Consider the following 15,887-nt stretch of genomic DNA (forward strand, 5'->3'; position numbering starts at 1 on the left):
AGAAAACAGCCTTCCTGGCTGTACAGTTCTTGAGATACAGTGAAAACAAATTTCTTGACAAACTGAATCCAACAAAATGCTGTGATACAGCTGCTGCTGGTATTTCTCTCTCACAAGTTACCTCACTGCTACTGATAACACCTGTGACAGTTGGGTGCTGCAAAAGGTGGGCACTCCCCACTCCCATGCATCTCCTGTTCCTTGTCCTCTTCCAGTCAGCTGTCAAAGGGTTGCAGGCAAGAAAAAGTAAAATTTCAGAGAGGGAGTCCAATCATCAGAGAGCTTTGAACTCTCAGAGCCAGCCCCCTAATTCTGGTTATCAACAATTAAGTTCTTGGCCTTGGATAAAAAGAGCAAGGCAGGGCTGGTACAAGCCAAAACATCTATACTTGTGCCATGGGAAGAAAAAAGCCACCTTCCCAATTTTTCCAATAACTTCTATCCCTTTGGTCTTGAAATAAATGATGGCAGAAAGGGCAGATAATATCCAACGTACACTGCATGTGGTCTATTATAGCTGTTGGTTGTATATATAGGGGAGGATTCTCTCAGAGATCATAGAAGCTGGGGATTTGGTACTGCTACAACTGCTGGAACTGTTTCTGTAATATCTCTGGTGGAGTGATGGGAGCTACCAAGTGACCTTTTCCCCTGTGAGCAGCAAGGTCCCTCTTACTACCTTTCGGTGATGCCATTCAAAAACCTCTCTGGTGTATCAGTATCTCAGAAGACTCCGCCATCAAGTGAATGATAAATTTAAACAACAACACAGCTGCATGTGCTGGTGGTCACATGTCCAAATGGAAACACCGATAACCAAAACAACTAACACACGATCAGCACAGTTAGGACGGAATAAATACACAAGCAACATCACCTTGTCTTCAGGACAAGCTTTATTAATGTTTTGCTTCAACAAACATCGTAGTATGAAGGCATCAGTTCTTTAAATTTTCCAACGCATGGCACAGACAAAAGGAAAACCAACAGATTTGGAGGCAAATTCAGCATGTAAATGACAGAGTAACAGAAGAGGTATGTGTTAACCGATACAGCTGCTAGACCATCTATTAGAAGACATTTTGCAAGCAACAGCCTACATTTCTTTGCATTGAAGTAAAAACATATTTTTGGATCAAGAAAACTGCCTTTTAAAATCTTCTAATTTTTAATTTTTTTTAAACCTTTCTTTATATCACAAATGTCAGGGTAAGGCAAATCCTGGATGAATCATATGATAAAAACCCCATTCCCCAAGAAAATAGATCCATGTACTCTGTTAAGATAGATTGTTATTTTAAATGCAAAGCCGGCATGCACTGCATATAGAGAAAAGGTTTTTTTATGTATATATTTTCAGTCAAGTGTCTAAAGCAGAACAGTGTTAATTCACAGAGAAGCTTTCTCAGTGTTTTATAGAAAGACTGACAATTAGCTGCAATGAATGTGTGACTCACTATTACAGACCACAGTCTCAAACATCCCCTTTGGATGTCCGTATGGAAGGAAATCCATTTGTCATTGGAGCAGTTACCAGTCTGAGGAACATTAGACCTTACGGTAGAGATGAGCACTTTAAGACATAGGAGAAACAATGATGAAGCAAAAACTAATACTTTGTATGCAAACCACAGCATCAAAGGGCTGAAATTCCCTTTACACCATCTACTGCAAACACATTTCAGGTTTAAACCAAAATCCTTGACATAAATCCCTGTGGGGTGATTCTTGGTCTGATGCTTGCTTTTCTACAAAACCAGCTCCCTGCACTTCCGCAGCTCCAGCAAAAGCAGCCAAGACTGTGTTGAGGGGCATGGGTCTAGCTTTGACTACTAATTCAGTTGAAGAATTCACGCTACCAGACTATACTCACTTTATGACTGATGAAAACCCACAACTCACACCAAAACCCACCCGAAGAAAGACAGATATAGATGCAAGTGCAAATAGTCCTGTAAGGACTTAACCCACTCCTACATTTCCCTGCTTTACACTTGCTACCAGGTTTTCACGCTTTTTTGCTGCATCCTTGGGTAAACGGTCCATGGTTTCAAGGACTCACTGCTGTTCAAGGACCAAGCTTAAATCAAAAGTGCAATGAAATTACTGTCAGGCATTAGAGAGTGTCGAATGAGATGAGTGGTTGGACTCGATGATCCGGTGGGTCTCTTCCAACCTGGTCATTCTATGATTCTATGAGTCTTGGCAGTTTTTTTGTTTTTTTTTTTCTTTTTTTAACTATTGGTCTGACTTCACAAGGAGTTTTAGGGGTCTTTGTCTCCTTGCTGAACTGTCAATATCTTGTCAGTGAGCCTCTTGTGAGGCTTTCCCTTTGGCTCCCTCACTAAAGCAAAGGCCAGTGATGGTGAGACGGAAAGCCAATATGCAGCTTATGGCAATCTACAGCTCCATTAATGTTACCCATGGGCCAGCATGACAGAAAGAAGAGCACAGCTAGACTGAGGGGACCGGTTAATCCATTGACTGAAGTTTTCTCAGCTCTGTGGAGCTCAGCTCACCTTGGTTCAGGACCTGGCCACCTCAGATCTCTTCAACATTTCATACAACTCAAAGCTGAACTTGCCAAGATCATCCCTGGCCCTGCAGGGTCAGTTACGTCAGTTACCTAGATGGTGGAAGCCCTTCAGTCCTGGTGTTTTCACAACAACCACACAAAAGCAAAATGGGTAGGAGAGACACTTAATATGTTGATCGCTCATTTATAGAGGTATTTATCCACTCCTCTCACATCTATCATGACAGCTGTTTCAACCAAAATCATCCCGTACAGAAACCATACAGAAACCTATAGGATGTGCACCATGCAGAGGTACCACCCACAAAATCTCCACTGCAAAACTGCAACCAGTGAAGGAACAGCAGGAAAAAAATAATCCATGTCTTAAAAGACATGTTCTGTCATGCACAATACCAGAAATGGGAAAGAAAAGCAGCAGACACATCTCAAAGGAACAAGGAGCCCCTTCAAGGGTGCTCTGAGAAGAAAAAATGCCCAGACGAGTGGTATCTAGCAAATTTAGGTGAACTTAGCAATATTATAAACCGAATTCATTGGCTTACATTGGCTCATTTACTCCTTCTGCAGTTGATTGAAATCAGAGTTATGCATCCTCTGATCTCCAGGACAAAAAGGTGACAAAGAAGCTCCTTGAGATCTCTGATGCGAGTGCCACCTGGGTTAGAAAAGCACAGGAGCTGGCACATGGAAACACTCTTCTCATCCCACCCCAAGCCACACACAGGGAGATAGGGGCCGTATATTTTAGGTGAAACTTGGGGCTTTTCTTGTTTTCCTTTCCAATCCTTGTTTGTCCTGACACCCTTCCAAATTAACCTGCAGCTGATGGCAGCCATCGACTGCCATAGCCAGTGCTAGGTAAATTAGGGCCACATTTGAGTCACTGTTATACCAGCAATTTATCACCAAATCTACTCTATCTGGGATAAACTCAGATAACCCCTTTTTTTTTGCCAGCTAATAAATAAATATTTTGGGATTCATGTATATTTGGGAGAAAAAAACCCCAAACCAGAATCAATTACTTTGCTTTAAATGATCAAATTATTATTAGCAGCATTTTAAAATATAATTTGTAGCATATCACACCCTGGACACAGGTTGCATGTTCTTCCATTGAGTGTATTGTCTATCAGTTTTGGTTACAGGACAGCTGGGAAATGTATGTGAAACCCTTTTGTTCCTTTTCTAAAAATTTCAGTGCAGCATTTGCTGGCAGAACAATTGACATATGGTGAGACATTCTTATCCAAATATCTGTTAATTGCTTTTTAAAAAAAAAACTAAAAAAAAAAGAAATCATGCATATGCAGTAAAAAATATAACGAGGGCTCACACAAGATACGGTGTGAAGTTGTTAAAGCTGGGAGCCATATTTAAAGATGCCTTGAATGCAGAGTGCTTGTTATTCTATGTCACTTGCAGGCTCGAGGAAATATCTGTTGCCTACCTGCACCTGAAGATGGTACATATGGCACTGATTGTGAGGTGCGTGGAGCTAACCAGAAAAGAGCAGGGTGATATGGGGTGCTGGCTGTTCGAGGCCACATGCATTATTCATGTGTAGGACCCACAGAAGGAGATGGCACAGTGTAGGCTGGTCGCAACTTAGCTTTCCTGTGCCAGAGGGAAAGGCGAAGGGCACAGCCATGGGCAATCCCAAGGTGTAGGGATGATAGAGTCAATGCACAAACTCTGCCTCTAGCATGGAATCAAGTGAATCTGGCCAGTGCCTCTTCTAAGCAGTCAGTGTTTGGATACGGCAACCAGCTGGTGGGTGCTGGGAGGAGCTGCCGATCGACGAGCCTGGAGGTAGGCAGCGTGCAGGGCTGTCTCTATCAATATTTCTGAGATCTTGGAGCATTTAGGCTTTCAAATCCCTAGCACACAGGGGGATTGTTTATCAGTGTGTGTGGATTATAATCCTTTGTGGCAGCTCACATTCTCGAAGAAAATCTCCATTTATATCCTAGGGAATAGGGTTCGATTTTTTTTGAAAAGGTTGTGGTGGTGGGGCCACGAAGAATAAACTGGCTCCCACAGGTTGCCTGCAGACAATACCATAACTAGGAAAGAAGATAAAGATGCTAGAAAAGAAGTGGGCCTGGAAACAGGCTACTGATGATACAATGCAGGAGGAAGAGAGACCCAATATAAGACAGGGACTCGCAGTTCAGAAGAAACTGTTGTAATTGCAGGGTTAATTGCAAAATATTGTTAGAACTGGGAAGTGATTTTTCTTTCCAGCAGGCATACAGAACAAAACACAATGAAGAACAAAGAGAAATTAAAGCAAAATGTCATTTCCCCAAAGCTCCCTCCCTCCCAACCCGCAGAGCATCTCTGCATGCTCTTTCTGCCAAGAATGATGCCGTAGGATGTCAGCGCCTGCCCATCAGGTTTCTCCCCTCCTGCATCCTTCCTTTGCTGCAGTGGGGGAGAGAAAAGAAAAAAAAATAAATTAAAATTTCAAATATCTCCACAGAACCCAATTCTCATCTTTCTAGCACAGATGCCTACAGTTCCTCTTTCCATCACATGTGCAGCATGTCTGTTTGTCACACAGTTTATATATAACAGCCACTATCATCTCTAAAGCAAATTGACTGTGCTCATTAGGGTTTCTTGGTTTTCCATAGCACCATGCTACCTACCTTGATATCAGAGACCTCCAGCTTTGGTGGGTGCTTTAGTGCCAGACCACAGAACATATGTTAAAAACAACACATTAAAATACCAAACACAGTAAAAAAAGGGATCTTCTCAGCTCTGAAAGACTCTAGAGAGACCCTTTGAAGTTTAACAGGCAGATCAATCCTCCCCAGGGACTCCCTTCTTGCAATTAGAACAGCAGCAACGGGGTTGGGAGGACTTCGACAGTGTGCTGCAGAAGATTCAACGCCAGCTTCAAATCCTGTGCATGCCATTAAAATGCTAGGCAAGACACAATGTGCCCTGGCTCAGATCTCTTTGCCTCAGAAAGTTGCTGGCAGAGCCAGGCCTTGCAGTGGAATTAAAGAGATTTATTAATTGAGTGCTAATTGTGATATTATTCCTGGTAACACTGCCTTGTAAAGCAAAACAACTCCAGCCCAAAACTTTCACAGAAATTTGTTTTCATGAGGAAAATGCAGCATGAAACAGACTTCCTACAAACTGCACGAAAGCAGTAATAACCATCAGATACATTTTTTAAACAAGGAAGGGTGCTAACATTTCCATGGACTTTTAAAAGTGAGAATTTCATTAGTTCTTCTTTTTCTGATTGAACAGAATATACAGCCAGTAGCTAGGGGAGAGGGGAAAAAAAGAGCTGTGGAAGCTGTGTTTTTAACGGCAAGGATGCCTTCTGGTTTTGCTTCAGTACTTTTTACCAGAGACCCCATCAGGCCTATTTCTCACTTCAGCAGTATGGCAGCATATCATCAATATGCTGACAAGGACAAAGGGCTATGCTCAGTAATAAGACCTTGCACTTTAAAGCTCTGTGAACAGCTGCCACCATTGTAAATCTCCTATATTTGGTGTTGAGCTACATAAAATCCCATTGCAAGCATAAATAACACATTTTGCTGTATACGATATTGTCATCTCACGATACCCTATGCCAAGAGAGCAGTACACTTTAATGATTAAAAAATACTTTAAAGTGAGAAATGGCAACCGTTTCTTGTAGTTGGGGATGAGCCTGAAAATACTGTCTTCCTACCAAATTATTCTTGGGACAAGGCTGCTTACGCCTATGATGCACTCTGTGGCAAAAACCAGCATCGCACGCTCCTGCCATTGAACTATCATTTAGTGTATAAAGCCATAAAAAGCTCCAAAAGGCAGCAGAGCTCCAGAAGGCAGCTCGCTGACTTTGTCTTGTTTTTCAGTGGTATTGCTGCAAGTGATGTTAGCCATCGGAGAGCCAAGGGCAATAAACCCCTCATGACGTGAACCTGTTTTTTCCAGAATACAGATTGTACAGAGCTGAACTTGGTTCCAACTGGTACAAATTGCCTGTCATTTTCCTAAGCAATGCCAAAAATTGTTCACTTGGTTACTCTTCCATTCCTTATCTCAGTGCTGTTTTGCCTCCTGATCATGTAAGACTGTGCACTGTCTAAATCCACTATAGTTGCAGACTGCTACTATAATATTTACTTGACAAATCAAGTCTACTGGATATTTTTATTTTTTTTATATAATACAGCCATATTAGACAATTTCTTTTCCTTTGTATTCTGTCTTCCTTATTTTTGTAAATTCTAACTTCAATTAAGGTCATTTTTAAAGCAAGTTTTAAAGTAGAAACTTAATGGGAAATGGGGAGAAAAAATAGCCATAAAGATCTTACCTGTTGCTTAACCTTCCTGCTCTGTTTCTGTAGGATCATTCATACTTTCAACTTGACTGTTCATTTCCACTGAAAACAAAACAAGACAGTCATCAATTTTTATTTGTGGTAGTTGCTAAGTTTATCATGTCAAGTAATAACTGCTTCTAACCCAAAGGGGACATTCGTTGCATTAAAAATTCTATGCCGTAAATCTACAAAAGGGTCTCTTAGGTCAGCTACCCTAATCTACGGTTCCACAGAAACTGCAACAACCAGTCCTGTCACAGCAGGCTTCAGCACTGCTACAAATCGCAGAATCACAGAATCACCAGGTTGGAAAAGACCCACAGGATCATCAAGTCTAACCATTCCTATCAATCACTAAACCATGCCCCTCAGCACCTCATCCACCCGTCCTTTAAACATCTCCAGGGAAGGTGACTCAACCATCTCCCTGGGCAGCCTGTTCCAGTGCCCAATGACCCTATCCATGAAAAATTTTCTCCTCATGTCAACCCTGAAAATACAAGCCTTGGATCTAGATTTTGGTCCACATCCATCCAGTTTGTCTTTGGTGCCCAATGGAGGTGCCCAGCTGAAGAGCACAAGGACCCTCCTCTGTCTCTGTAGGTGACAGGCAGGTGTCTCCAATGGGTGATTTAGAGTTCCTCTGGGCCACGTGTCTTGACCCTGTGATTTGAAAATCTGCATGTTTCTGACAAAGTCCCCAGCAGGACTTGGAGCTGAGCTGTGGGCTGAATACAGATCCATCTCCAATTACAGAGACGCTGCCACTGCCTCTGGGTGTCCTTGAACTGCAAATTGCTGAAGCCTAGGAGAAGATTCAGGTGCAGCACCATTACATAGACTAGTTTGCTCGTGTACTATCTTTTTACAAAATAAACCTCATTTTTTCATTTAAAATGACTGAAAAGTAATAATATAAATAGAAGGCTTAAACTCATTTCAGCGTAATCTTTGTAAAAAATGTCATCAACACTATAGTATGAGTGTTTTGGTCTCTCCAGGCTAAATACAAAAGGTTTACTTCAGCACGTGCATTTTCAAGATTAGTATTTAGCATTTGTTCTGCAATGAATTTGAATGAAGCCATTTATATTAAGAATTATTTTCTTTCTTTAACCTTGCATTATGTTGTGGTACCAGCTGTACATTATGGGTAATTTGATATGGCTGAAAGCAAACAACCTCAAACCTGAATGGGAGATTTGGAAACTAAGGAAATATGTGGGGGGCAGGAGGAGAAGGCCAAAAATCAATAGCCATGCTACTTCCAGCCTGGCAGTATGATCTCTTTCTGAGTCAATATCACGTCAATACACCTGTTAGGGTTTTGATGAATTATTTGTAAATTATTCATAATCCATATGCAGAACAGATACCGTAATGGCTTCCTGGATGTATGCAATGAATAATAAGAAAAGTATCCGCTCCTGATTACAGAGCTCTGATGCACATCGCATTTAGCAGTGTTCTGTTCTTTATGTACATTTGCATACGAAAGACAGGATGCTTAATAAAAAGATCATTAAGAGAAGGCTGCTGCACACTGATGACAGCAGCCTTTCTCAGCCTCATTATACCATCCAGTTTCACCAACTGGGTTTTCTGAAAATACTGTAAAACTTCACTCATGTTTTACAGAGATCTCTTGCAGAAATAAAGCTTGATTTGAAACCGAGGTTAGGCTCCATCAGCATCCCAGATGAATATGCCTCCTTCCCTTTCTTTTCTTATGGCTACACGCAGTTGATCCCCATCATACTGACAGCATGTAAGGTGTGTGGGAGTAAATTTCAAACTGCCAAGAAACACTTTAAGGGCAATGCAAGATTATCTCTGGTCTCTTGATGGAGACCTGGGACCTGAAGCTCCCACCAGTGGGAAAACAAGAGGAATCACTGAGTCTCACTCTTTAGCAGTGGAAATGGCAGCCAGGCATCCTGCATCATCAGTGCTAAAAGCATCTGCCATTCATGCCACAGCAGGGTGGTGGCTTGCAAATTCTAAGGCACTGGTGGGTTTAATTATTATTTTTTTCCTATGCATTTGTGACTAAGCTTGGCTCTCTGCATTAACACTGGTAGGGACACGAAGATCTAACTGAAGGGTAAGCTTCTGCAGACCACTGGGTGAGCCACAACAACAGACGTCACCAAGAAGCCACCTACACAATCCTCTATATTTAGCTGCAAAAGAACACATCAGTGAAGCACCTACTGCAAGAGCAGATGGAAGAGCTGCCACTGGGTATGGCAGATATGCGACTTACAGCCCTCGCTTGCCTCCCAGCACGAGTTAGTGTCAGAACAACGCCGTTAGCCCTAGGTGCACTACATCCAATCTCATCGCAAGCCAAAACTGTCTTTCTCCCAGCTAAATAATGTTTTTAGAGGTGTTAAACTGCTAACTTACGTTAGCAGTCTTTTTGCACCTACTGTGATATGCTACACCAGATAGCAGCTCAGTGAACCACCTGAAGTTCAAGGAAGCTGCACATCTCTTAAATTCAGTTTTACCCGCTCCCCCTTCTGCAGTTTTCTACAATGCTTTTTATACCAGAAATGGAAATTTCTGTGCAATGGAAATGGACATCCCTGTGCACTCTCCCTGTCTGTTTTCCCTTAAATTTTGGCCTTCTGGGGAGGACCCATCTAAACCTCCTACTGTAACCTGCGAGCTGTTTAGCAGCTCCCAAATTATGAGCAGGTAAAGATTTTCCTCCAAAAGCAAGCAAGTTCCCTGTAAGAGGAGAAGAAATAACCCAGCACGTAGCTCACATCCATCAAAGCACTGCAGTTGCTGCTGACCTGGTGGATGTGCATCGGCAGCAAGGCATTCCACCTCTCCCCTGCATGAAAGCTATGTGCTTAAAGGTCAGCTAGCCAGGAGTCACAGAGTAGCATCTAAGTAGAGAAGACAGGCAAACAGGAAACTGGAAAACCAAGTTTAGTTATCTGCCAGAGAGTGGGCACATTTCCCTCCCCAGGATATTAAGCTGTAGACCTAGATGGCTAATGAAAACAAAATACTACCATCTTCATTTAAACAGGAGCTTGGTCAGGCTCTTACTTGCAAGCATATCCTATTCCTTCAGCCACTTCCTAAATGTTTCCCCCTTGCATCTACATAACTTGGCTATAGCACGTTCAGCTATAATTCCAAACTGCCTAGAAAGAAAACCCTCTATTTTGAACTCAACCTGCTGTGCAGTGATGAAACACGTGCAACCTGTTCACTTGGTAGTTACTTGTTTCTTGGGTATTACACCAACACCATAAAAAGCACGAAGGTGTTAGTTGCTGAGATCTTGCTTTTACATTGCTTTGGTGAATCACATGAAGGTCAGGTTCCTGATGGCGCATTCATCAGCCTGCAAAAGCTTATAAAAAAATGGAAAATTTCAGGTTTGACACTGCCTTCATCTTTTTCGTTTCTCCTATTGTGTCAGCAAGTCAGGATGCAGCCTTCCACAGGCTTTAAATAAAAAAAGGGGAATGAGTAACCTGAGAGTTTGATCCGCCTAATACCAGCTGGAAACTAACATCTACCTTAGTGATCTTTAAAGCTTTAGTGGCATAAAAAGAATAAAGAAAGGCTGCTGGCAGGGAGACACCATCTAGGAAACCAATCACCAGAGGTGGCATTTGTCATCATTAAAACACACTAATCAGCAAATCTGTCCTGAGTACAAGAAATTCAATAGCCAAGAGTCTTCACTCTAGTGGCTGAAGGAATTGCCAGTAACAACCTGTACCTCTGTATACATGTTCCTACCCAGGCTTACGTGCATGCTTTCTGACTGCTTTCCTGATGGAGAATCACACCCAGCTTTCAAATAATTTTAATCTATGAAATCTATCACTGTTATGGCCCAGTCCACTAGATGAACCAATAGTGAGATCTGCCTAGGCTGTCTAACCTCTCTGTGTTTCTGCAGCACTTTTTGCTCTGACATGGTACACAAAATTAAAACATGAGCCCCAGGATGCCAAGGGGTACCTGGTGATATATGCTTGTGCTTTCAGCTGTGAAGTGATAAGCTCTCCTGAGGTGGAGGAAGGGGACTAGAGTAAAACCAAGCAATTTACGTAAAAAATTACTCTCAAAGGGAGTCTTCAATTATTTTTTTTAATCTCAACTAGTACCTAGTATTTTTAAAAATTTCGGATTTTTTTCCAGCAAAACCTAACCTTTCAGATAAAACAGAGCATGGGGAGTTTGATGCTCCCTCTGCTCTAATTTTTTAATATATGTAATATATCACCACAAGAGAAAAAAAAATGTAAAAAAATCCCAATAGCAACTTAAGCTATAAGGAAATTAAGACTTCCCTGAACAGTAGAGTACTTTTCTATAGCCTTAGCAAACACGCTTTTCCTGTCCTTACATGAAGCCTAGACAGTTCATAGGAAAGGAAGTTACAAGATGAGTTACATGTAGAAGACCTTACAAGATAAGCAAGATTTGAAACAAAGGAACCTATCAAGATCATAATTTCAGAAGCTGCTGGCTGGTCCAGCTATGCTGCACTATGGCACACATTACGAGAGCTATACGATCACTTTTCTTTCCAGCAGGAAATCCGTTAAGATGTTCTTTTAGTAGATTTGATTTTTTTTTTTCATTAAGTAGCCCAGACCATTCCAGAGATTTGAAACTCAAATATTTTAATGTGACTACAACTTCTTGGTTTGCTTGTTCAGTGGATGAAGAGAGAAGGTTGGTTAGGCTTTAGTCCACACACTTACTAGTAATAGCAAAATCTCTAGTGTTTTTAAAAAAAGAAATTACATTATACAGACTTTCTTATCCTGTGCTTCCAAGAACTTCCTCATAGGCCAGTGTCTAAATCAGCCACCAATTCAAACACTGTAACATAATCTGATATCAGAGAAAGGAAATCCACATTATATTCTTTATGTAACAATATCAAAAAGAATATGTCTTCCTTTGTCTTCGAGATGTAAAAAAGTATGACTTGAATTTATATTATATTAACTCAGTGCTGGAGAAGTTAAAGGAGAAGTTAAAAATCAGTTTTCACCACAGTGAAGAGTCTATGATAATAAAATGAAGATTGGAATCCCAATTCCAACTCACTGCTGTTTGGAGCAGAGGACTCTTAAACCAAGAAAACACTTAATGCAGCTCTGTTAAGCTATGAGTCAATCGCAAGGAGTACTAAAGGGTCTGCTTAACTAAAGCCTAAGCACTAGGATGCTGATCCCGCCTATTATTTCTTTACACAAAGGAAGAACCTAGAAAGACAAATTCATTTGTTAACAAAAATATTGCAGACTGCAGAGCTTGAGCAGCGTCCTGGTACTCAGACCTCACCAGGACAGTTGGGTCAATTGCTCATGAAGGTTAAAGTCAGGAGGTTAATGTCAAAAAAATATAATTTCCAGGACTGATAATGTCCACAAACATGACTGGAACCTCTGCTGGGTGACCAAATTATGTCAGTAAATGTTGTCAGAACTTGCACCTACTACCAGACTGAGCTATGCATAGACTCCAAAAGAGGAGGAGGAAGGGAAATCAGATCTGGGAGACCAACACACAAGTTTAGAGTTATACAGTCCCATGATGGAGTTTGGCACAAGCACAGACAGTTTCAGAATTATCTTCTGATCCTGTGTGAGACCACACACCTCTCAGCTAATTTGACATCCAGACTAAAATTACAGTGGGCCCTAGAATATTGCTTAGTTAAAAGGCAGGCAGATTTAATGTACCAATTGAACAGGCAAATCTAGTCAACTAGAAAGGAGAGCCGTGGCACTGAAAGGTGCTTGGGCTTCCAGGACAGTAGAGATTGTGTAAACTCTCAGGAAGAGTCATTTATGAGATTATAATTACACATCCTATTTTGGGGAGTGGGAAGTGTACAAACAAACCCGAAAAAGGCAGGCTACGTATCCCCTTCAGGATAGTTAAAGTTAGAATAACATACCATCCTTATTTGAAACATTTGTTTCTTCACATGTGAGGTCAACTTTCATAGGCTCCTCAGAAGTTTCCTGTTTCCCTTGCACCCCTGCAAGACAACCCAAAGAAGGAGAAAAATCAATACTTACAGTACCTTATTAACATATAATTCTCAGATTCCATATGCTTGATTATTTTTCTCATTCTTTTGGCACACCTTTATAGACTCTGATGCTGTACAGTGGCATCCATTAGAGAAAAGGGCAGAGGATATAGTGGGCAGAACATGGTTTGAAAATAATTGCTTGACTATTTGTAGTGATCTAGAACCTTCTCTAACTGAGATTGTTAAAATCACATCATGGTATGTGCTTCTGCTGCCCTGCCGTTCATTTCTCATCATTTTTTAAGAATCCCTTCTGCTCATAAAATGCAATATATGATGGGGACCTAATCACACTTACAAAATTTCTCTAGGTATCGGAATAAAAATAGATACAGTGAGAGTTCAAATATACTGGGTAGTCAGACATAAACTAGAATTTGAATTTAGGAAAACGCATTTCATCACTCTAACTCAACATTTTTATTTCCCTCTGCCTCAGAATAGTCTGGAAGCTTAGATTCATTCTCCTAATAAGATTTGAAACTGCCAAAAAAAAAAAAAAAAAGGTTTTGCTGTTTTGTACACAGTTTTCCTAATATTCTGCAATTTAGAATACTTGAGAAGGCAATTTTTAGTTAATTTCCATCACACACTTTTCTAATTTTGTGGCCAGTATAAAGCCTGTTGCCCCTAGCCTGTGGCTGAACTATAGGATGTCAGGCTACTGGTTGCTAAGCAATCCAGACATTTGGGTGATTATTATGAGACAGTAGAGTGTACTAAGGACTGAGAAATTTAAAAAACGGTTTACTCTTAAGTTGAAATAATTTACCTCTTCAGCAACAGAGATGAAATGTTCACCATTCCACAAATACCTCCTTTTCCTTTATGTGGAAGTCTAGAATAGTTTTTTTTAAGTACATTTGGGTGCACTACATCTATGTTGTCCATAAACACGTGTATACCACTGAAGTTTTCATCCGGTTTTCTGTCTAATTGTACCTGCAAGCCAATACATTGTCATGGAGATTCTAGTTTCCTCTCTGCTTGCTATACTGGCAATGCAATTCTCACAGACAACTTCCTACCTATATTGCTTCCAAGCATCAACATGCTAAAATAAGGACCCGGCACACACAGAAACCAATAAAAAAAATGCACCAGAAAGCCCAATTAGCCATCTCAGCAAGCGTAGCAGAAAGTATGATGGGTGACTCTACAGTGATGGAGATGTCATCCGTCTTTACTAGATCTTACTGCAGAAATCCTTCAGTGGATTGTCATATCACCAGCTTCACCTCTTCACCACTGGTTTAAAATCATCTCCCCATACAGACAAACAAAATGTCTCTAAACATCTGTGGTTGTGGACCCTGTATGTCAGCGAATGCCTGAGATGGCCCCTTTGTGGGTGCGTCAAATCCCTGATGCTTCTCTGGGGAATTCAGGAGAGCAAGCATAGTTTTCTCCTGAGGTTTCCTATGTATCAACAGACCTAAGCTTTCCCAGCGCTCACCCACAGCTCTTTTTGGCTCATGCAGAACTGTGCACACATGGCAGGAACTTGTCAAGTATAAGGCTGAAAAGGTATGTCAAAAATTTCTGCATGACTTCCAGCAAAATCAATATGAAATTTGGGTGACTATGTGAGAACACTGATTAATCAAGGAAGATACACTGAAATTCAAGTTTGCTACATTTTTATTAGCTAAGGCAAGCAGATCTATGAAAAGTAAAATTTTGGAAAATCAACTGTCCCACCACTAGTGCAGCCTGCAGTGTATGCAGCCTTTCCTACCAAGACACTCAGATGTCTGATGTAGGGGTTGGGGATCCCTGCTAAATAACAACCAACTCCAACTGCCAGCTGATGCCTCTGAGTCCACATTTGCGCCCTCTAAAATACCACCTATTTAAGCAGATAAAATGTAACAGGTTACATCTTGGCTCCCAGTTTCTCTAACAGCTAGAGATACCTAGTCACTCCGCTCTTGTCAGCTCCTAAAGATGCCTGTGTGAAGTTCCCAAGTCCTGTCCCAAGTTCTCCCATTAACTAGCCAGCACACTTGGCTTCACCACAGGTGAAGGGTCATAAACATTGTCAGAAGAGCCCTAATGTGTGTTCTGCTTTTTCACCTTCTCTCCAAGTCTGAATATGATTCGTCATTCCTTCTAGGAGGGGTTTATGGTGGTATCAGGTATCACCTTTTTTGTTTGTTTGTTTTTTTATGGTTTATCCTGATTATTGAAGTTGGATATTGTCAGCAAGAATACGATAGTGGGAAACAACATTCAGAGACAAACAAGGCAGAAGATATTTTAAACCTTAACAAGGCCAATCACCACTGCAAATGCTGGGAGGAGGCTTGCACATTATATCATCCAATTTTTGGGAAGACTTTCAAACTCAGTTAATATAAATCTTCATTTCTTTCCTTGATATTATTGTGGGTGGGGGATAGGAGCATTACTGCCATGACTGTGGAGAGAGTACGATACAAAAAGCTTCTTCCCTGTCGTCCAGTAAAACAGAGTGCCACACAGAAATGAGCCCATTTCACGTAAACAGCAGAACTCAATCAATACCAGAACCACCTTGACAACCAATTTACTCTAGAGGCCTCCCCTCACGCCCTTATTTTGACTGCTTCAGGTGAGAGCACAACCAAGCAAGGTATTTTGGGTCTCTGAGCAGGAGCTGAAAATTATTGAACGGGAGGGAGTCTGGGAGATACCACTTTCAATTTCAATTACCATTTCCAATTGCACTCCTGACAGAGCTCGTTACCTGAACCCTTTGCAGGCTGATTACACAACCAGTCTAGCATTGACTGACAACAGGCTTCTGGCATGCGCAAGGATGGCTCCCAGCCTTTTGAAACACCTAAGACAAATATATACCAGGAAGACAGAATTCTAGGTACTGTCAATTCATCCTTTTTTCTCCTTTAGAGTCACATCTG

The 15,887-nt window shown here is 41.2% G+C and overlaps 1 protein-coding gene across 1 annotated transcript in view; it reads right to left on the reverse strand.

Moving 5' to 3' along the window:
* Window positions 1-878: 878 nt before the first annotated feature.
* Window positions 879-15,887, reverse strand: part of MACROD2 (mono-ADP ribosylhydrolase 2) — an 890,479-nt gene continuing 875,470 nt past the window's right edge. Inside the window, 3 exon segments of the mRNA XM_069850139.1 lie at window positions 879-4,966; window positions 6,882-6,950; window positions 12,844-12,927. Of these exon segments, the coding sequence (XP_069706240.1) occupies window positions 6,889-6,950; window positions 12,844-12,927 (146 nt within the window). The 3' untranslated portion in view covers window positions 879-4,966; window positions 6,882-6,888.

This window comes from Phaenicophaeus curvirostris, chromosome 2, assembly GCF_032191515.1.
Source record: "Phaenicophaeus curvirostris isolate KB17595 chromosome 2, BPBGC_Pcur_1.0, whole genome shotgun sequence".
Classification (NCBI taxonomy): Eukaryota; Metazoa; Chordata; class Aves; order Cuculiformes; family Cuculidae; genus Phaenicophaeus; species Phaenicophaeus curvirostris.